General features: G+C 42.0%; 1 protein-coding gene across 1 annotated transcript in view; it reads right to left on the bottom strand.

Moving 5' to 3' along the window:
- The window catches only part of ITGA9 (integrin subunit alpha 9), a 350,292-nt gene that overhangs the window by 287,752 nt on the left and 39,317 nt on the right, over positions 1–23,223 (bottom strand). Inside the window, exons 6-11 of the mRNA XM_019534746.1 lie at positions 17,356–17,485; positions 14,851–14,936; positions 9,576–9,644; positions 6,124–6,261; positions 3,492–3,597; positions 2,186–2,280 (exon numbers count right to left, since the gene is read on the bottom strand). Coding sequence (XP_019390291.1) covers positions 2,186–2,280; positions 3,492–3,597; positions 6,124–6,261; positions 9,576–9,644; positions 14,851–14,936; positions 17,356–17,485 — 624 coding nt within the window. The remainder of the gene's footprint in view (positions 1–2,185; positions 2,281–3,491; positions 3,598–6,123; positions 6,262–9,575; positions 9,645–14,850; positions 14,937–17,355; positions 17,486–23,223) is intronic.

The raw sequence follows: 23,223 nt of genomic DNA, 5'->3' as shown, positions 1-23,223 counted from the left end.
CAGGGGTATGGTGATCAGATACACAAAGCCCTTTACCTTGAGGTCACTGATTCAAATTCAGAGCAGGTAGGTGGAAGCTAAAGTTTTTTTTAACATATGAGACTGTTTGGTTGCATGTGTGAAACGTCCTATTGTCCTGTCTAGTTCTTTGATGAAAAATACTAGGATGGGTTATAAAAGTACTATCACAACTGGCAGACAAGGTTCTTTGGGTAAATCTGATATCTTTTATTAGACCAATACAAACAGTTGGGAAAAATCTTCTTTGCAAGCTTTCGGGTACAAATACCTTTCAACCTTAGACCAACATGGCTACAACCCATACCCCTATCACAACTGGTTTATTTGTTCACCTCAAAAAAGGAGGGATGGATGGCAGGAATGAACCCACTGGTATCCTAAACTCATCACGTGGTCTTTTTCATGTAAGGATGAAAAAAGATATGATTGCTTTTGTTTACTTTGAAATTGAGGAAAAAAGCAAGAGCTTTATTTTATGCTGGTTTCAATCTGCCATCTCACTAAAGCAACACATTCCCTCAGGAATTAAAAAAACCCAACAACCTCCATATCTGGAAATGCAGAAGCTCAAAAGACTAAATTCTCATCATAAATTAGACGAACCTCCCTCACAGCAGCTATCATTGAAAAAAGAGAGCGGAACCGAGTCCTACATATGCCACAAATTATCACATTTTAAAAGGATCATAAAAGGGGATTTAGATTTCTTTGTACAACCGATGTAGAGTGATATTTGGTAAAAGACCGAAAGATTAGTCTGCTAAAAGCGTCTCCAGTATAACCACTAAACCCTGTACTCTGCTTAAACAGATGTACTATGTAGGATACCACCCAGCAACAAAATAAAATGTTTAAATCAGAACTTCAAACAGACAGATGACAGCAGAAGCAGCCCCGGCCCCAAGCACACAGCACTGTCCCACCCTTGCCCTGGGCAAAGACCTGGGGAGCACGTGCCTTCCATGCCTCCCCCAGGGCATGTGCAGTGGCAGGAGCCACCCCCACTGCACGCTCCAGATTAGCCGCCAGCTCTGTCCTGCAGCTTCCTGTCCCAACCTAGCTGGACAACCCCAGCCCCAGCCCCACTCCCTCCCTCACCACAGGGACCTCGATTTTCTCCCACACTCCAATGCCTCTTCCCTCCCCCATGCCTCTTCCCCCACCAACAGACATACCAGCCAGATGTTGTTCTCCATGCTACCAGGCTGAGATCCTGGCCACATGCATACTAAGGCTGCACACATACATGTGGTATTTATCGGTGACATTATCAGCCACATTGTCCAAAAGAAGCTGATAGACAATAACGGCAATTTTCCTTTTATTGGTGCTGATACAATATAGACTGATGTATCGGCACACCTCTAATAGAAATCAAGCAATAGTCAAGTCAAAGGACATTTCTGAATCTCTCCCCCACACTCCCATGCAATTTCATAACTTCAGAACTGCCACATTATCTTGGATATAACCTTTTCATATAGAGAGGGCAAAGGCAGACATAATATTATATCAATATCAATTCCATCAATATCAAAGGATACAGATATAGTGTATTACAATGCAACTCTTACCTGTGCAGAGTCTGTAGTGATATAAGTGAAGCAAAACCATTCTAACTTTAACCCTTCTTTATTCAGGGTCAAAGTTGGGGTCATTTAGTGGACTAGTAGCTCTACAGCAAGGGTGGCCAAACCACCATGGACAGACTGTATGTGTGGGGAGGATGACAGTGGCAGATAGGGCAAGGAGCAGAAAGCAGAGCAGATGGGACGGAGAACATAAAACAGAGCAGCATATTGGGGCAGGGGAGTGGCACTGTGGGGAGGGTGCATAATGGGATTGGAGTGGTACTGTGGGAAGGGTGCAGGTTTTAATTTGTGGCACAACTGCCAAAAAGGTTATAACCTGCGGTCTATGGGATCAAGAAAATGTAATGGTTACAGCATAACAACGGATGTACATTTCCAGGCAGTAGTTCTGCCTCCCTTTATAAAGTGGCCAAAAAGTACATTTTGTCATTCCTAGAGATGTGCCACATAATATTTCACCTATGATAGAAGATTAGGTAGGAGAGAGATCATTAATTTCTGTGACTATACTTTATCCATGTGTTTGGTACATTTCTGCAACACATGATAGAATAATGAAAGAAACAAATTACCATAGAATACTGTGGTACAATCCCATCTGCACCTCCATGGTAGATGTACACTGCTCCAATATAGTCATCCTCTTTAGGTGCCCCAATGGCGACATCTGCATATGTAAAACAACACAAATTGGAAACATTTCCTGCCTTTATAAGAAGCCTGCTGCTCCATGTTGAAATGGCTCATCATGATGACAATAAAACATCACACTTCTGGTGCCAGCTTGTCTAGAAAAAAGTTATCCAGTGTAATGAAGAGCTCATGTAAATAACATCCTTCTCATTTATTTACTTATTTATTTATTTATAGTGTATATATAGTGTCTAATAATCATGCATTTTAACTATAAGGATGCTAAACAAGCCATTTAAAGTCCTTATATATGACCCGCCTGAGAACAATCAATATTCCAAAGCAAGACACCACTGACATAGAGAGTATGACCATTCTGCACTGTGTTAGAAATGTCAAGTTTCCGAAGAAGTCAAGTTAGGTCAAAAAGGGTGCATGTCAAGCCTATAAGGACAGAAAACTTCTGCTAAATGTCTGAAAGAAGGCAAATCCAGGTGTGCGTGCACGCACACACACACACACACACACACTATGCCAACCAATGTTTTGAAGTTCTTAGTCAGCACAGCTGGAAATCATGACAGAAAAATTGCTGATGTTAACACTGCCTTCTCAACTGTTGTTATCATACTGTAGGTGCTTATACTAAAGCATGAAAGAAACTGAGAGGTAAGATAGCAAAGGAAACAGAAAAACAGAATGTACAACTGGAGGCAGCAACAAGCTGCCAATAAAATGGTAATGATATTAGTGAGATGGCAAAAATAATAGAAAAAAAAGGTGACAAAGTTTTGGTGTTTTTTGGTAGGGTTTTGTTTGTTTGTTTGGGGGGGATACCTAAAGGTCCTTGAGAAGACGTACAGTAGAGTGAAAAAAATGCAGCAGATGAAAAAATAAAACAGGAAACAAAACAAACAAACAAGCATAGTGCCCTAACCAGTTTTATCCTGAACTATCCTGGAATAAATCCTATTGAAATCAATGAGAGTTCATGCACATTGTGTGTAATTAGCCTCAACATGTCTTTACGTGGAAATAACACCCAGAAACTAATTCCCCATGGCATTACCTCTTGTAATAAGGAGAAATGACATTGGGAGGCATCGTGCTGTCTTGTCGGGCAGTAATAAATAAGAATGTTTTATCAAAATCATATAAGTAAAGTAATAAATAATCAAGTAACCCAACAACTCTCCACCTTCACTATAAACAATAAAATACTTGTAAGAACAAAAATGGACTGACCTGGAAATCCATCATCATCAATATCCCCTAGGGAGGCCATGCTTTCTCCAAAGTGTGCATTGTAGGCATTGTCACCACTCAGAACAAGCTTCTCTTCCAGGACCCCCTAGCAAACAGGAAACAGGACAGGCTCAGAAAAACAGTGAACACTGAAAGATATAGGGCCTCTCTGCTGGAATACACAAACATTTCAGGAAACACCTGGGGCAGGGCTGCAGTATGACTTCTGCCCTGCTATTGAAGGTCTATGAAGGCTTACAGCTTGGGTATTATAAAACAAAGTGGTTAAATAAAATCAGTCTAATTCACCCATTCACAATGGCTTGAATTAGCCAGGCTGGATAATGACACAGGCTATATTCATTAGCCATAAATAGTAATCAGCCAAGAAGCCAGGTTGAACAGGAAGAGCCACATATGAATAAAGGGCCCTGGGCCTCAGGCTCCTGACAGTGGCTGAACAGCTAACTAACTAAATGGCTTGCGAGAAAAAATTCTAGCTTATAACCCCATCTCCAAATTTAGAACTAACGTGGTAAGATGCAAAAAGCACAGTTCTTTGTGTTCCACAATCTGCCAGTAACAATGCTTCCTCACCACTGTTAAAAAACACAGGATTTAAGAATTCTGGGTGGTACTTTCAAGAGTCTCCAAATTCCTTTTTACCCCTGTAGATCCAAAGGAGTTTTACCAGTGGAGCAGAGCTAAGCTCAGACTGAGTATTTTTAAATCCTCACTTCCAGTCTTTCTAAATTAGGCAAAAAAAGGATCAACATGAATGACATAACTGAAATGTTAACACATGGAGGCTTAGATCAGTTCACTTAGTTTTATCATGCATTAATTCCCTTCAGTTCTTGTCCCATAAGCAGATTACATCAAAAGAATAAAGCTCTGCAGTCTTTAGTCAGGGTTTACTCAGCCAAAACTCCCAAACAGTTTACAAGTGTTTTCCATGCGCAGTGAACTGAAGGATTTGTGCCAAAGGATCTAAAAAATCCTAGACTCTGAATCAAAAATAGCAAGGTGAGAGATGAGAATATAATGCCCTGATAGGTTTGATAAAACAAGGAGAGACTGAAAAAGCTCAGAACAAAATCAGCTTTACGTTCAAATCCCAGCAGAAATCTCATTAATCTGGTGATTCATGCTCACCCACTTTCTAGCCAAATTCTTCATATTGAGCCTTAATTTCTTGCAATCCACCCTCAAAGGGAAAAGAACATTTCCACAAGAAAATAAAACTTGATTATTCAAGCCAGCTTTATGCCCACCTCACAGATTGGTTTGTTTTGTATTTTTCCTTTGTGAATATGGGTAGACCAATCGCTGGAATGTGTAATAAAATCTTTTTCTTGGCTGTGGGGACTTGCTGACATTGAAAAAATCCCACATAATGAAATTGGAAGACAGGAGTGGTGGAAAGCAGGCAGTCCTGTACATTACTCATTTCTTTACAGCATGCACTGCTAGTAGGTAGAGCTAAGTTCATCAGACCTGGTCTGATGCAGCATGTGACTCTTAGTACATAGCAATTTATGGGCCTTCATGGTTGCCTCCTATAGAACAATTTGTCTTTGAATGGTCTTAGTGAGATCAGTGAAGGAAACAGAATAATTCTATTTGGCACCCAAAGGAACTGCCATTTCTGATATGTTTGTGTAGAGCCTAACACACTAGCCCTTGATCTGGCTGACCCACATGCACTATTTCAAAGGCAAATTTAAATAAATAAATAAACAAGCAAAATGAGGGATGTTCATTGGAATTCAGTCAAACAAATACAATTTTGATTTATTTCATACACTTCAAATAGGATCTATGTATAAGCTTAATATCCAGGAAAAAAAGAAAACCCCCACAATATTTCAATTATCAAAAAAAGGCGAACGTGAATCCAGTTGTGCTACTGCTGAAGCCAGTGATAAATCCAGCTGGCTTAAAGGGAGCAGGACTAGAACATATCTGTAAGAAAACACAGCTCACAATTCAACACTTACAACTCTTTTTTAATAAAGGCTTTTTCAGACATGGGTTTTCCAAGGCAGGGGAGGGGGAGACCCTACATCTTTTTCCTTTCAGTGTTCCATACTAATTGTCATCCTTTGCTTGTCTGGGAAGTCAAAGTTCAAACTTTCCCAACATATAGTTGTGCAACATGAAATTTAGCAGTTTAGGGTTGACTGTGGCTGTAGACTTTCAATACATTGCATGAAAGTAACAATAATGCAAATCTAATGTTTGGTTTCTCTTTTCATGGGTTTCTAAATCCTTGGAGTTTTATTCTCAGTTTGGGTCAAATGATCATCCAAAACAAAAACCAAGCATTGGTCAAAGCTGCTGAGTTTTGCTTGGTTTTAGCATTAATATAATTAAAAGCCACAAATCCCACCATATTTCAACACAAAACCATGAACTTTGCCATGATTCCTTGGAAGATTTACAACATTTTGATAAAAATGGATTAACTTGAGTTTAAAGAATCACAATACTGGGAGAATTTTGTCAGGCTTCATGCTTTGTTGAAAATAGCCATATACTTCTACTCAAGGTTTCATTTTAGAGCATTTGGGCTAACGCTCAAGTTAAATTGCCTCCCCTTTAAGTATGCTCAACTTCTTCATATACTCACATTTCCTCTGTTGGTATAGACTGTGACTTGACCCTCGTCTCTGATCTCCGAAAACATGGGTGCTCCAACCAGCAGGTCTGAAAGTCCATCAGAGTTCAGATCAACTGCACATAAGGAGGAGCCAAAGTAAGAGCCCATCTGTAACCAAGCCGAGTCACAACAAAGCATTCAGTATCTGCCCACACACAGGAGGAAATCAATTATGCTCTTTTTTTTGTACATCAAATGATGCTCTCTCATCCTAGCAGCCCTAAGGACAAACCTTAGGGAATTTTTTGGCAAAAATTAGACTGTTTACTGTAACTATGCAGCAGCATGAACATTATACAGACCAACTAATCCTTATCCCTAAGGCAAAAGGCAATGAATGGCCTTACTTTAGAACAGCTTTTTCTCAAAAAAAAAAAAAAAAAAAAAAAAAAAGTAAAACAAAAGGAGGAGGGAAACACTTGCCTGGGCCAAGATTTCCATTGGTTAGTGAGTTTTCATGATCAGTTTCGGACATCTGAAAGTGCCTGATTTTCAGAAGCTGGGTGCTTAGCAATTTCTGAAAATCTAGCAGCTTCAGTGGTTCCTCAGTTTGTACTGCCTCCCCCCATAATGGGAAAAAAAGGAGAAAAAAAAGAAAAAGAAAGGCAACCAGAATCACTAGGCAGGTCTGAAAATCTCTTTCCTGGTCATCTTAAACTTTCCTTCTTAACTTTCACTAAGCTTCCCCCCAGACTCTGTGAGGATACAGGCAATGCATTTTGAGCAGCCTTATATTAGATAGACCACTTCTCCGAAAGCCCTACCCTCAAGCGGAAAGAAAAGTAATGTGCTGACTGGTTCTTCTTTCGCATATTGTCCTCCTACTGCAAGCTAGTCTGTCTAAGGATCTGAGCCTGCAAGTTCCTATTCCACAAAATTCCTACTGATTTCAAGAGAAGTTTCATGCACAGAGAACTTGCAAGGTAAAGCCCTGAACATGTAGAAATTTTCTATCGGTGACAAAATATATCAGAAGAGATGCCTTATTAGACCTACTGCAGATTACTAACATGCTATATGAAGCATTCCCCAAATGACAGTCAAACCACATGCAAGGGCCTGATTTAAACACAAGTAATGAAACTGAATGGAGACTGACATTGAACTGAGTTCATCCAGCTATGCCAAAGCACTGCAGCACATATTCCATAGGCATATGATTAAAATATACTGTGCACCTCTCAAAAGACTCCTTTTGAAAGGCATCAATCCTTTTAAGTCCCAGAGTAAAAGCAAGCCATATAAACCTGGTGTGCCCTCACTTTTATTGTTGAAATGCATTTAGGGAAAAGCTTGAAGCTGAGATTACAGAAAGAGTTAATTAATATAAAATTGGTGACATATGGCTGGATGGTAGCACTATGGAAAAAGGTTTGAGAGTCTTGGTAGATCATAGACTCAATATAAGGCTGCAGCATGATGCAGCTGCACAACAGGTGAATGTGGTGTTGGGCCACATTGATAGAAGTACTAGGTGAAAGACACAAAAAGTGATAGTGCCTCTCCACTCAGCACTAGTTAGGTCTCATCTGGAATACTTGCGTGCAGTTCTGGGCTCCATATTTTAAAAAGGATGTGGAGAATCTACAGAGGGTCCCAAGGTGGGTGACAAAGATGATAAAAGTGCTTGGATTGTAATGAGAGTTATGAAAAACATGACAGTGCATATTCAAGAAGCCTTAAAAGACAGGTTCTTATTTCCATTAGATGTGTTCAGTGTGGGTGAGTCCATGTTACTTTTTGCAGAAACTTATTTTTTTTGCAGTTGTTATAAAATAATTATATCAATGTTTAGTGCCTGCATTTAGTTTTCTAATTTCCGTCCCCCACCCCCCAAAAAAAAAAAGAGAGCAAGGAAAACAGCCTGTGCATCAATGTCAATGTAAATGGGATATGGAGGAGTGAGTTTGAACCTTTGCTGTTAATGGCATTTGGCTGGAGTCAGTTTTCTGCAACAGTCAGAGCAGAAACTCCTCAGATGACATTTGGAAAAATGTAGGCTTTGTGTACGGGTTTAAAAAAAAAGAAAAATAAATAAATAAAAGTTTGGGTTTTAGAGAGCCTAGAAAAAAATTGTAGGAGCATGATAATAGTCTACAAGTATTTGAAGGACGTAAACACAAAAAAAAAAATTAAGAAATAACAACAGGGATAATGTGATTAAGTTAAGAATGCAAAGTTTCTTGGCTAAATCCATTACGCTTCCTAATAGCTGTGGATCTTACACCCAGGAATAGTTTTTCAAGGCAGCAGCATTGTAACTAAGGATGTAAATATCAACTGGAAGAAATAAGAAGAAACATGGATCCCAGTATCTTTCTATCCCTGTGATCCTCTCCCATCCCCAATGTTTAAGGAAATGTTGACAGAATTTGTCTGCATGTGTTTAATTGAGCTACTGACAAGGCAGGTGTCCTAAGGAGAGCAGCAGCACCTAGTATAGCCAGATTCTATTAGTACAAAGGTCCATCTCTTTTGGAGCCTGGCCCTACTCTTATGACCCATCCCTGTAAGCCTCCCTCTGGCTCTGTGAGAGGGCAAGCAATTCCTTCTGTGCAGCCTTGAATTAGGCTGGGTACCTCTATTTTTGCCATTATCTATGGCTAGTTTTGATGTGCATTTTGTTTTCCTGAAGACATATCATGCTTCCTGGTCAAGAATAATGTATTTTCTTTTCTAGCCAAACAGGACATCACACATGGGAGCATGGTTCCATTAGATTGTGCAAGAACATCAAAGGGTAAATGCTGGATTGAAGCTCTTGGGAATAAACACTTAGATCAGCATTCAAAGTAGAGGATTCCTGAAGGAGTCTACCAGCAGGGCAATGGAGCCTCCATAGCCCAATACTACAACCCTAAAAAGCCCATCTCTGGAGATAAATAGGGAGATGAGAATTGGTGGCATAACGAGGGGGAGACAATAGAAACAACCGAATTGGAGGGGGCAAAATAAAGCAAATGATGCCAGCAGCCAAGTTTTCATGATCACAACTGTAAGTCACTGCATTCACTTTTCGCTGCCAGATAATGGATGATCTCCAACAGCAATTAATTGTCAAATTGTGCACATTTGTTCCAATATCTCTTCCCCTTTGTGGCAAAGCTCTACATGCTGCCACATAGTCCACACTCTACCAGCCTTGTGCAACCATAGAGGCAGGAACAGGATTTCTCTTTCAACCCCCATAAGCTCTAACAGCACTTTTTATTACAAATATTACTAGGCTTTTAAATTTCAACAATGCTGGCACTGAGTCGACATTGCCAATGAGACTGAAAGGCATGTGACTGGTTTAAATGACTGACTGAGGACCTCTTGGTGAGGGCATTTACACTTAGATTGGATGCTTGAGAAGCTATCAACTAAATTCACCATTCTAATTAACAGGATTAAACCACTTGTTAGTGAAAATCTCTCACCTTTTTACCTGAAGCCTGAAAAATCTTTATTAGGGAGCCTGATCTCCTGTCAGTTCTGAAAATATAAACCTATCAAGTGAGAGGAAAAAAAATTAAACAATGGTTACAAATACTAGCCATGAGGTCAGCTTGCAAGTGGGTAGTTTGTGACTTTATTTACAAAGAACAGAAAGAAACATTCGTGTGTAATCATTGTAAAAAAAGTGATTCATATCTGTCCAAGTTCAAATTCAAGACAATCCTACTATTTTTTAAAAATAAAATATCTTCATTTTAGAATCAAACAGAGAGCCCCATGTCATTACAATGATTTTAATCGTATCCTAATAAAAGCTTAAATGTGCAAACAGCCCACTGCACAACAGCCACAGCCTCAAGGAAATGGCTTTTGGAAGGGAGTAACAGTGCCCAGGAATGAGCAGGTCAGAGAATTGAAAGAACCTCCTGACCCCCAGTTTCCTCCACAAGAAAGCATGTGGTTGGATGAGTCTACAGAACAAGACAAAAAAAAGTCAGGATATTTTGGCAAAGGCTTCAGTAAAAACTGAAATTACACTAGTAAGAGTAGGTATAGACATTTGTAGTGGTTAGGGAGAAGTTAGAGTTAAAAAGGCCCTTGGATCTAAGGAAAGCTGGGCGGGGGGGCTGGGCAGGATGGGAGGCTCGCGGAGGAGCTTCAGGATCGGGGGGCTAGTGGAGTCTGCGGGGAGGTATCAAGGGGATCAGGGGTCTAGTACAGTCCATAGGCAGGCTTAGGAGGGGGCGGGGGGGTAGCAGGATTGGAGAGGCTCTCTGATCTGCCAACCCCCCTTCAGCACCCTGCTCCGCCCTCCCAGCCTCCAGCCCAATCCTGTAAACTGCTTCCAGGGCCAGCTGTAATGGCTCTCATTGGTCCCAGGAGCCTGACTGAAGTAAGCTAGGGTGAGGGAAGGGGTGGACAGATCAAGTGGGGTGGGGGTGGTGATTCCATGTTGAGGGTTGGTGGGATCAGGGAGCTCTCTTCCCCCCACCAGACTATTCTTATCCCCCACCCCCACGCCCTGATAAACAACCCTTCCCCCCAACCCCTCCCTACACCTGAACTTACTTCCATCAGCTCCCAGCACCAGTGGACAATGGTAAAACCAGAACTGGGAGTGGCTTGAGGAAGTGGGTTATCTGGCATGTTGGCGGTGGGGAGAGGGCAGGGAGCACTAGCTGGTCCATGGGATGGGGTTGTCCATCTGGGGACCAGGGGACTAAAAATAACCCAGTACAAGGGGGGAGTTAGAGAAAGTGCAGCCCTGGGGCCAGCAACTGTGCTGTACAGAAGTTCAATTAGGTCAGTCTAAGCATATACAATCTAACTTAAGTCCACCTCCAAGACTGGGTTAAACTAGATCAGGTCAGCCATTTTTGGACCAATCTAACCCTCCTGGAACTTGTTTAGGGTTACCATACATCTAGGTTTCCCCAGACACGTCCCCTTTCTTGGACCCCTGTGCTGTTTTTAAAATAAGAGCAATTGTCTGGGTTTTCTGCTCTCCCAGGCTGGCTGTTTGGGGCTGGGAGCAGCAGTCAAGGTGACTGGATTTCAGGGTCGCATGCTCCCCACATGGGCTCCAGTGAGAGAGAGAGAGAGAGAGAGAAAGAGATTTGGGAGCTGCTTTGGCAGCAGGGCTGGGGTGGGCAGGGGTCTGTGGGTCACGAGTGAGGGACACAGGGGACAGGATGGGTGACTGTGGGTTGGGTGTGCAGGGCACTGGCAGTACCAGGGGGCTGAGGGTCAGTAGTAAAGGGCACCAGCAAGGGGTGGGGGGCAAGGTACTGCTGTTTGGGAGTGAGGGGCACTGACAGGGCTGGGGTCACTGTATCCAGAGTGAGGCGCAGCAGCAGGGCAGGGGGGAGGGCGTGGCTCATCAGTGAGGGGCAACAGAATGGGCAGAGGCAGGGCACCAGCATGTCACTGCCCTCCCCACCCTGACAGGTGGGGCACCCTGACACCCTGCCCCGACCATCAAATTCCCCCTGCCTTTCCCGTGCCTCCCCTCCCTGACAGGTGCTTGCTTTTTTGGACCTGGAAATATGGTAACCCTAACAGTTTACCTTTAGATTGACCTAACTAGGGATCTAAGTGTAAGGTCTCACATGGGCGAACTAAGTTAGATCAGGTGGCCATTTTTAACATGATCTAACATTCCTCTGACCTCCCCAAACATTTGTACGTACCTTAAGTGTGTTTGCATCTTCATAGCCAAACATTCTGTTTAAATATTGGAGGTTTGCACAGCATACCTTGGGCTTGTCACCCTGCTGCCCTCCCCGCAGGGCCTCCACAGCCCAGCAGGCAAGACCCAGTGCGGCAGGGTGGGGAAGCTCAATACCACCACCAGTAGGAGCCCTGCACTGCCATGATGAGGAACCCTCTACTGCCCAGCAGAAGCAGAGGTGGCAGCACAGAAGGCACCTCACTTGCACCCACCCCACACACAAATCTGGAGGGACATGTGCTCCCTACCTGCAGGAGTGCACGCAATGGTAGAGAGCCAAACCCCCCACCACCCAAGCCTGCAGTGGGCAGCCCACATCCTGCCCCTTCCACAGGCTCTGCTCCAGCCATGCCATCCATGGGGGAGGGGGAGCCAGGGTTTGCACCCCGCTCCGCTGCAGCAGCTGTCACCTCAAACAGGTGGTAGCTGGGGTTCGGGCACTGCTGTGGGGGGGCAGGGGACTGTGGACCTGGGTCCCTGGCCCCGTAGCCCTGGCAGCTGGGGGTACCCTCTGGCAGGGGAGGGAGGAAGAGGGCTGTGGGTGGGGAGGGAGGGGCAATGGCATGGGCAGGGTACCAGCATATCAGGGCTGCTCAGTGCCACAAAGTAGTGGGGGATGGGGGGACAGCTGCAGCTGGAATCACATCCTGGTGAGGAAAGGGGGCAAAGGAGCTCTGATTTTACATGATAAAAAACCCAAAATCAAATGCCAACATTTAGAGTTATTTAGGGTTTCTTTTATTATAGTGATTGAAGCACTGGTAGGCTTTTATACTGCTTTAAAATTGTAAATATATCAATAAAACTGTGTTCAACTGATACCTATGTATATAGTGGCATTTCATTTTAATCACAGAAAAAACATGAATTTGGGGTGCGGGGCTGTTAATCAGAGAATTCAAGAATTTTTATCAGAGAATTTGCATTTTTTTTAAACAGAGAAAACCAGGATCTATGGTTATGACTGATTCATACAAGATGGCAAACAAGCCACAATGAGCAAATCTGTGGAAAGCTAACTTAGTCAAATTGGTGGGAAGTTTGGAGGCTTCCAAACACATAAGCTTAATGCATGCAAACACATGGGCTGCTTACAGACATTTAAAAAAAACAAAACAAAACAAAACAGAACTTTAATTTAAACTTGATGTGCTTGCACACTGAGCCCAGCTCATGTCCAGAAGCATTGTATTAGTTGCCTAGCATCTGTATAGATTAAGCGATTTAGCAGGGCTTTTTTGGCACTGTTATCTAATAGCTGATTCAATTGGCTTAAGAAAAAAGTGCCAAAAAGCCCCGTTGAAGCACCCAATCTATACAGACGCTGCAGAGCCAGGTCAAACTAATGTGTTGGTGCTTCCAGTAAAGCACTTTTTTTTCCACATCTGTCAGCAGCCAGAGGGAGATCTGTATCATAAAAAACGTATACATTCATTTCTGTAGAAAAGTTAGACCGAAGTACTGGTGAAACAAATTATAATGTAGCAAATTGTTTAACCATAATCCAGGTGTCAATTATTTTTGACTGCCTAATCAGTCAGGTAGTAAAACACATTAGCTTAAGATCATAAAGGAGATTGTCTCTATTAACCTATTTGATCATCTGCTCCAAAGGAGCCCCATATATCCTAACATTATTTGAGCTATCAGCACTCTCTGAGCAGTTCTGCAGTTCACCTGTACATGGTATTTATTAACAGAAAAAAGGAAGAACTTAAAATAAAATAATTTAATTAAAATCCCACTTAATTGTAAAAGCGGAACAAGTCTCTACAGAACTCCTGAGTCATTCTTTGGCTCACGGCACAGCAAGAGTAGAATTTGAAGCCAATCCATCTATTTCTGTCCAGCAGGTGTCGTTTCAGGTAATAAGAGAAAAGAGCCACTTTATTTGCAAAGTTGATCGTGGATTTGATCCAAGAACTTGATGTATTAACTTATGTATTGGGTTTTAATAGGCCCTTAACAGATAGGTATACAGACAGCTTCAAGGAAATACACTGAAGAGAATTATACAGCAAGAACTACAACTATTTCAGATGCTTCCTTTGGAAACTGTTTGAAAAGGAAATGAAAATTCATCTAAATACATCAACATAAAACAGATTATCCCCAGTTTTATAGCAGTATACATAAGAGCATGGTATAGAGTTTAACATATATGACCATGAGCCAGGATTCTACCTATAGTTTAGCTGCTTAATCATCCTAAGATTTTGGCAAAATCACTAAAACATACAGTGCCTCAGGGAAAGCCCTTAGGCATATCTGTAACCCACAGAATTCAGTGAGGCTACTCAAGCTCATAAAGTCATAAAGTCATATGCTTAGGTATTTACAGGATTTGATCTTTAAATATTGTCCTCATACATGCAAATTGTGTATATATCAATCCATTTTGTGTGTTTGTCCACTCTATTACTGTGGGTTCTAAATTCACCCAGTGCAAATCCAGATGCTAATACTACAAAGATACTGTCCATATATTTAAAATTATAAAGAGGATACCAACTGGAAAAAAAACTTTAAAAATGGATTTAAAAGTAATTTCATGTACTACACCTGTCTCTGAGGAAGGCTTTCAATTGTACTAATTTTGCAACCACGTATTCTTATTGTTTTCACTTTTGCAGTATGAAAACCCATTCAAATCAATGGGGAAATGTTGAAATATTTTACGCACAAAATGCTGTCAAATATAAGAATTAAAACAAACTGAAGATTTTCAGTGTTATGTGCAACAAGAATATTTTTTTAAAGACATAAGTTTGTAATTTTTTCCCAAGGTAGCTGTATCTCCAAAATAAAGAATTATTTTTGGTGGTTTGGGGTGAAGGCAGTAAAGGTGCCTGTAGGGGCAGGTGGAGTGAATTTGAGGACTTCACCAATTCCCTTACCTCTTCCAGACAAACCAGTCAAAAATTAATCTTCAGATAAAATCTCATGACTCCTCATTAATGGGAATTGAGTCACTATATTTAACCTGGTCACATTTAACTGTTCTATTGTTGGAGTAAAAGCCGCACCTTTCCGATGCCTCCATCCTGAGGGGCTCCTCCTACAATGTCTGTGGTAGTCGGCTGAGAGAAATGACCTGCTGTCACGGCATATCCTGAGCAGGAGGTAGGGCAAGGGGAGGGGGAAGAGAAAGAGAAAAAAAAAAAAAAAAAAAAATCACAAAAAGGAAGAAATCTGAGAAACAGGTCAGCCATCTGGATAGAGCTGATCGGGTTCTACGGTTGCTTTAGAGTGTAGATAACCAGCATCATGCAAAAAGCAACAGGCACTCATTTTTGTACAGGAACACACCAACATTCAGTTCAAGAGCACGTCACAGCAGGAAATTACAATGAATGTTTAGTTGTTTTTAAGCAAGCTAAAAGGGCAAAGGTGTGGGTGGAAACCTAGCAGAGTATAGGCAGAGGCAAGAGGGGCATAGAAAACAATTAGTTAACAAAGAATCCAGATGGAAAAGGAATGAGAAACAATAAAACAGAACCATGCACACACGGAGTAGAGTGACCACATCATCAGAAAGAAATCACTTTCATGCCTGTGAGTCTCATGTAGCTGGAGAGAACAGTGCTGTCTCAGTTAAAATCACTGCCCATCATGGCTTGGAAAATTAAATGTTTTTTTAGTTCACAGAAAAAAAAAAAATAAAACAACAGTAGATGAAGAGGTTAGTAAAGTTAATGCTTTAAAAAGATTTCTGTTTGGATAACAAGAAAAACATGAGTATACATCAAAAGAAAGAAAAAAAGTGTGTGCGCATGAGAAATGATATACAAGTAATGCGTCTAAGGAGAGAGCTTCCCCTTCTAAGGCTGTCTTCTTTTTAACTCCTCCATTGTGAATTATGTGTCTCTTGTCCACATGATAAACACTATAACTCAGGTCTATCAGTGGCAAAAACTATATGTCTTTAAATACATACACAATCTCTTCATTTACTTATCCTTAAGTAGCGTTTGCCAAGTCAGGGGTTTTCAACATTTTTTAACAAGTGTACCCCTTCTGTCTCAAAGTTTCAGCTCATGTACCCATTTATATTTTTTCTTGTTTTTAAGCAGGGGGAGGGGGGAGACCAAGGCTCCTGCGGCAAGGAAGGGAGTGGGGCTGGGGGTAGGGAAAGACACTGCACAGCTGGGGCACAGCACAAAATGGAGCTGTGAGTGGCTCAGCCGGGGGGTGCAGGGGGTGGCTCCCACCACTCCACACACCCTGGGAGAGCATGGGGGGCGGGTACTCCCAGATCTGTATGTGGGACGGGGCAGGCTGCCACTGCAGGCTGAGGCCAGGGCAGCACTGGGCTCTTCCCAGCTGGGGATGGGCCGGGCTGTGCTCAGGGTGGGTGACAGCAGCTCTGGGAGGGGCTGCAGCCCCCTCAACCCCGTGTCCCTCCCAGCACCACTGCCACCTGGCCCAACAACCCCACCGGGAACAGCTCGGCACTGCCCTAGTCCGCAGTGGCAGCCCAGCCCACCCCACCCCACGTGCAGTTCCAGGGGCACACCCCCCATGCCCTCCTGGGGGTGTGCACAATGGCAGGAGCTGCCCCTCCAAGTGGCTCAGTCCCACACCCCACCCCAGCTGGGCAGCCCCTGCCTCAGCCCCACTCCCTCCCCCACTGCTGGGGCCTCAATCTGTGTCCCTCCCATGCCCCTTCCCACAAAACAGACTTACCAGCCAGACCCAGCTGCTGTCCACACTACTGGGTTGCACTCCTGGCGACCTGCACACTGCACTGAGGCGTCACGCATGCACATAGCGTTTATCAGCCATATTATTGGCTACATCAGTTCTACATACCCCCCTAAAACCTTTTTAGTACACATACCCCTGGTTGACAACCACTGTGTTAAGTGATTCTTTAAAAAAAAGAAAAACATAAGTTAAGGAAGAAAAGAGATCAGTTTGAGTTTTTAGACTGTTGCCTGTTGCAGGAGTTCCCTAGGTCCTGATACCACTCCCAGGCACTGGAGAAAAGAGGGAAGCCTTTAATTACATTTATGACTTTAATCAATTTTTAAGCAAGGTCTCTAGAAATCAAAACCAAGGACGTGTTAACCTACAAAATCTACTCAAACCCTTACCCTCTAGTTCCATGATCTCTTTCTGTCACTAATGCATGACTTATGTACTGCTATGTGTCCTATCAGTCTGCCATTAAATACTTAAAAACATTATGCCCATTTTACGGGTAAAAATGTAAACAGATATAGAGACAGGTCAGCTGATTCAGTACCACATAGCTGGTTTGTATCAGGGCAACACTAGAACTCCAGAGAAGCTCCTGACTAACAGTCCAATTCTTAGTTTTCTAATATGCTAGGCTACTTCCCAACACACAAGCATATTTTCTATTCTCCTCAGGAAACTAGAGTAGAGTAGAAATGTTTAAACAAGGAAAAAGCCCTGCTCATTCTTTTCCTATATATTCTGTTAGGTAATCATCATTATCAAACCATTTAATCCAGCCAGTTATTCTTTTGGTCTTTTCTTGAATTACTGAAAAAAATAGTACTTGCCTAGGTACGTGTATCGTCTAGCTATCACAGCATCATCATTTAGTTTGAAATATGTGTTGTCAGTGAGGTTTAACACTTTGATGGTTCCTGTCCAGTAATAAGATCCTGGTGCTCCCATGATGACAAGCTCCTACAAGAGAGAAAAGAAAAACGGGGAGAGGGGAGGGAGCCAGCACAAATTATGAAAGATTCCAAGTTTTGTAGAGTTGTGTACAGGGCCAAATTTACATCAAGACACCAACAAAGCATCTGCCTCTAAGAAGGTAGTATTTTCCATCCCAAACATCCTCCAAGGGTTTCTTTTTCCAAGTACAAGAATTATTTCACGCACCCCTATTATTTCACAGGAATATCTGAATGCTTTGAATTCTGCTGGTCCCTTCTGTTACCTCCACAAGAAGTATCCAAAATTAACTTTGTAAGCTACCAACATGCCCGCAGAGTCATCCTTCCAACAAGTGCTCCTCCCATAGTTGTTGCAAACTCCTAGGGTCCCAAATAACCAAAAAATCCATAATGAACTACAAAATCCCAACCAGCCAACTGGATCTACTTCTCTTGCTGACTACTTCCAACTTCCTAATGATCTGCTAAGGACGACTAGTCTATGGGTTCAAAAGGACAGATGCTCAAGTTGCTGTAAAATAGTGCTGCTCCACCATGAAGATCCACTACAATTTATACCAGTGACCTAAACTGACTGTAGCATGACAATTGGTAGGCAAGTGGAGCATGATCCCAGACATTTGTTTGAGTGTATGTAGCGAGGAGAGGGCACCAGAAAAGAGCTGGGGGGATGCCTCACCCTCCCATTCCCATCTTTGCTACATACTGAACATTCCTTGCAGCAAGAAAGACAGTTTAGCAATGGCAGTGTATGGTGCCCAGAAGCAGTCACCAAAGGTGGTCAAAAGGCCTCTCAACACACATCAATGGTAAAAAAAAATGGCATGACATCTCCCCTGCAACAGTGAACATCCAACTGCAACTTGTGCCACCACTGTCCAGGCTGCAGAACTGGCTACTTACGCCTCGGTAAACTGATTTAGTGTTTCAGGTAGAGGAAAACTCATGCTTATAGATTGTTTTGACCAGAAATCAGCCAAAATGTCTTTAACATTTTAGAAGAGTTTTGCTTTGAGTTGCTGGTTTTACTTGGACCTAGCATTCAAAGCAAAAAAAAAAACAAGCTAACTGAAGCCTTCTGAGCTAAAAATCAAAGAAAGGTTCAAACCGATCCTTGCAAAGCAAACCACCAGGTTTTCCCATCATTCTAAATGGTGAGAACCACAAACTTTATATAGTAGTAGCAGTAGAAAAGGGGAGGGCAAGAGGCATTGATCTCCAAGTAAAATCAAACACACAGTGATTTCTGGCTGAATGCCACACACAGCTGAAAAAAAACCAAACCTAAGAATAATATTTGAAAAATTTGATTTGTGACCTAAAAAAAGGGCCAAATAGGAGTCAATATAAGCCCAAAATAAAAACCAGGCAATATCTGATGTGAAGGAACTGAAAATTAAATTTGCTCCTGTTCTCTGAGGTAATTTTCAGCCACTCCTGAACAAACTGGTCTGCTCCGTGTACCCTCCTCTTCTCCATTCCTAATTCCACAGGAAATAAAGCCCAGTGCTTGACTCATGTAGCTCATTTTCAGAGTGAACTCTTTCCTCTCTTCCCATAAATGAACCATCATTCTTAGGCAAAACTGTACAAATCTTGGAATTCACTTAATCAACTGTCAGGATGCAAAAGGGCATCTCTGCTGGTTTGCAAAGAAAGCACAATGGGGAGAGAAAGGAACTAATAATCACTCCCCTCCTGCCCCACTAACCCCCCACCCCCATTTAAGAACTATTGGAAGCGCATCATGTTCTATACTGAGCTTACCAAAGTTAAAGCAACATGTAAAAGCCTCACCCTTACAGAAGTATGATTACAGTTTCTAAAAGGAAAAGATTATCTAAATGTGTTAGAATATTTTAAGTAATGTGCCTCTATAGAAAAACTGATGCAGGAGTCAGACTTGAGTGAAAAGAGATGAAACTCTGAGTCGTTTAGCGTGTGATAGGGAAAACGATGCAGAGCTCCAGAGGTTAAGTCTAGTTTCTTAAATAGGGGATCCTAGATTAATGTGTGAATCCCATGCTGGGATGTTCTTAGGATGTAAGAGAGATCCCTGACCAACCCCACCCCTGAAAACTGATGCACTCTCCTGCAGCATTTGAGATATATTTTAAATTATAAGGTGTGGTGTTTGTTCTGTTTGTATCCTCTAATGGCATCTAAGGTGGCACAGCAGGATCTAAGGTGGCTCTCCACTTAGGAGAGGATCCTAAACATTTGGCTATGAAAAACTTTCAGGGATGAGGTTCTTTCCCACTAAAGCTGTTCTACTTTGTATAAAATACAAAGTACATTATACTACAATACTGAGACAGAGAACAAGAGGGTGAGAATCCCTGTAGCTAGTTGGACACCCGGGCCGCACCCAGATGAGCACAACTGTGGTATGTGTGCCACAGACATATCTGTGGTGCCACATACCACCCGTTCCCTTGTTCTCCATGCTGCAAGGGAGCAGAATGAAAGGGTTTTTTTACCCCTGGATATCCAAGGGTCAGAAAGACCCATAGACCAAAAAAAAAAAAAAAAAGCAAAGCTGAGCATGCGGTGGCAGCATGCACTGCCCAAAGCTGGAACCTGGCCAGCTGGAGCCACACTCTGCTTCCAGCCAGGCTCTGCACAGCAGGATCACCACTGCTGCAGCCCCAGGAGGCCCCCAAGACCTCAGGTAAGGCTCCTAGGGCCAGCCCAGTGTTGGCCTCAGCCTCTACTACCTGACCTGGGTCAACTTGCTACGCACCAGCACGTGTATGGCACGGGCATTCCGTGACATAAGGTTCACTGCCACTAGTTGTCCCTGGGGAACTAAATGTCTATGCACATCTGGACACAGCCCTGAGCTCCAGTTCCTGCTCCACTGAACAGACTTAGAGTACCCTACCTCAGTACACGCCACAGTGTGGTTGTCAAAGTACTTCTCTTGGAAGGTGAGATGTGGATTAAACTCCTCTCGGGCACAGGAGGACACTGAACCTGTCTTTTTCATCCCAGATAAGTCTTCTAATAGGTAAGCTGTTGTGTAAAATGGAACCATCACCACTCCACTCTTCTGACAGTGAGCCAATTTAAAACACTGCATCTTAGATCATTCAGACTGCTTTGTGTTGGACAAGCCAGAAATTCTTTTTATTTTTTTAGTTTGACAATAAAACTGGGGGAAAAAATCATAAATTTGGTTCAGATAAAACCATTTTCCCCCCTTTTTTCCAGTTTAACAACCAAGCTGAAAAAGCCATTATTCGCACAGCCCTACTTAAGTAGAACATGAAATAAGCCTAGATCTTGTGAAGGGAAATCCTGTTCTAAATTCCCTAAATTCAGAGGGACTTTGCTCCTAGAACGCTCTGTAGAGAATGCTGGAAATTATTCTCTACTCCAACACTGCTTAACGTAAAGGCACCATTTCTCAGGATAAGGCAGCACACTGCTTTAACCATGGATTATTGCTGTAAAGCCGTGTAACTATATATGTAAATCTGTGTCCCATGTAGACAAACTGTGAAATTCAGAAAGCCTATAGTACAAAGTTGCTTTGTGTCTTTTCTTTGCTCAAACAAACAGCTGGCTTTCCTCACCTGTTTGTCTATAGACGGTCACAGGGAATTTTAAACCAGTAATCATGTGGAGCACACAGCACCCGCTACCAGAATACTGGAGATATTCTTATGGGCCAGCATGTTCCAGTTAAGTGGATACTGAATAAGGACATTTCATAATTCAATCAAAGGACAGGACTACAGTCAGACCAAGGAAAAGAAACAAAGCAGCCAGCTAAATAGAGATGCTTACCAGCAGGTTTTGCTCTTGGGAGTAGCTGTGCCCTTGGGGACAATGGACTGACTCTCAGCAGAAACAACAAGCATCAGCAGGACTGAGTGTACTGTAAGGGCTTGCCTATTTGACCTGGAAGCTATTTATCTACATTTCCTGCTCAGATCGAAATAGCTAAAGCTCCATAAGGCAGGAACACTAAAAGTTCAAGCATCTTTTGAACTAGGTGACAGAGGTTTAAAGAAACAAGCTTGATAGACCAGAGAAGCCAGGAAACAGCTGCTGCTGACATGTCTCCTGTTATCAAACAGTCGCGAGCTGCCACCCATCCACATTTATCTGGAAACATCTTATTCCTTTTTTTTTTCCCATGTGGTGTTCCCTAGTTTTAGTTATACCAACCAGGCCAATCAATTTTTTCAGCCAATTCAAAAGTGGTGTACAAATTAGACAAATGAAACAATTTTCACTGCTTCGGTTTCCTTTCTGGGTAGTGACATCAATTCTAGCAATGCTAAAAGAACTCTATCTATCATGCCAATTGAAGCAAAAGAAGAGATAGGGGCCTCATCTTGTAAGCTATGCCAACTCAGACACCCTCTGACATCAGGATAATACCCCACAGACACAGCTGTAATATGAGACCTTGAAAACAATACAAGCAATAGAATAGGAGGTAAGAAAATCTGTGATCCTGTAAAAGGCTCCAACTCACACATCGATTCTCTTCTACTATTGGACTTACTCAGACTTTTCTCTGAATTTAGTTCTCTTGGTTTTAGTTGTCGTTTTCTTCCACTTCTCCTTTCCCATTGCACACAGCATTTTTTGATGATCATACTTTTAAAATTGTCCTACTGAAGCTGCTATTGTTCTTCTTGCTAAGCATCCATTAGTACTTTCCAAAGCACTCTAAACTGCCAAGTTAAAATGACTGCCAGGTGGTATAGCTAACTTGAAACTATTCTACCACAGCAGCTGAACTAGGCAGCCTTGGCCCCAGTAGGGTAATGGCAACAGCAGATAATGATGTAATTATGATGGAAAGCCTATGACAACTTTGAAGGATGAAGGAACCAGATACAAGGAGAAAGAAAATAGGAGTGATGGAAGAGAAAAGCAAAAATTCCTTCCCCAGATTTCCCTCTCTTTGTTTTATTCTCTTACCTCCAGATTTCACTAAACAAATAGTTAATACTTGCTGTCCTGCACCTTTTTGTGCATCAGCAGAAATGACAGATATAAGTAATCCCACTGACAAGAGGTGGGGATCATTGAATAGATAATGACTGTGGGACTTAGCCTGTGCAAAATCATATGTAAATGGAAAACTCTTTGTTTTTTGCTATCTTGACTTTAAAAAATAATAGGAATATTTTGTTTAATTTTGAAAAGGAGAAAAAGAGAGATGTACAATGAAGTGAAGGTAGCATATGTTTGATATACATGTTATTAGGAAATTTAGAGTAAAACCTGGAATGTGGTTTTCTACATGATTAACAGCAAATGCCAATGGACCAAATTCATCCCAGATGGAACTGAAATGAATTTTTAATCAGGAATGAAATTAATCAAGTTTTAATGTAATTAAGAAATAGTCTAAGAAATAATCCACAATACCAGTTTCATCATCTGCATTTCTGAGACAGAAAGAATGGCTAGGACATGTCAGGGAACAATGTGTTTTCTGAATTTAAGGAATATTAAAAAATTTAAGGAATATTAAAAAAAAAAAAATCATGGAAGAGTATTTTAAAATAATATGTATAAGCAGCTAATCTAACAATGGAGAACCCTGAAAAAAATGTTACAGGACCTGTACAATAAAATACTCTCTCAATGTGTTTTCAAAATTCATTTATTCTTTCCTGAGGGCATTAATGCATAAGGCCATTCATATGGGGATTACTTCATAGGCTCACACAATGTACAAAACTCCACAACCAAAATGTTTCCTTGCCTGTAGGA

The sequence above is a fragment of the Crocodylus porosus genome, unplaced genomic scaffold (genome assembly GCF_001723895.1).
Source record: "Crocodylus porosus isolate Cpor-Errol unplaced genomic scaffold, CroPor_comp1, whole genome shotgun sequence".
Classification (NCBI taxonomy): domain Eukaryota; kingdom Metazoa; phylum Chordata; order Crocodylia; family Crocodylidae; genus Crocodylus; species Crocodylus porosus.
This window is presented reverse-complemented; position numbering and strand designations above follow the sequence as displayed.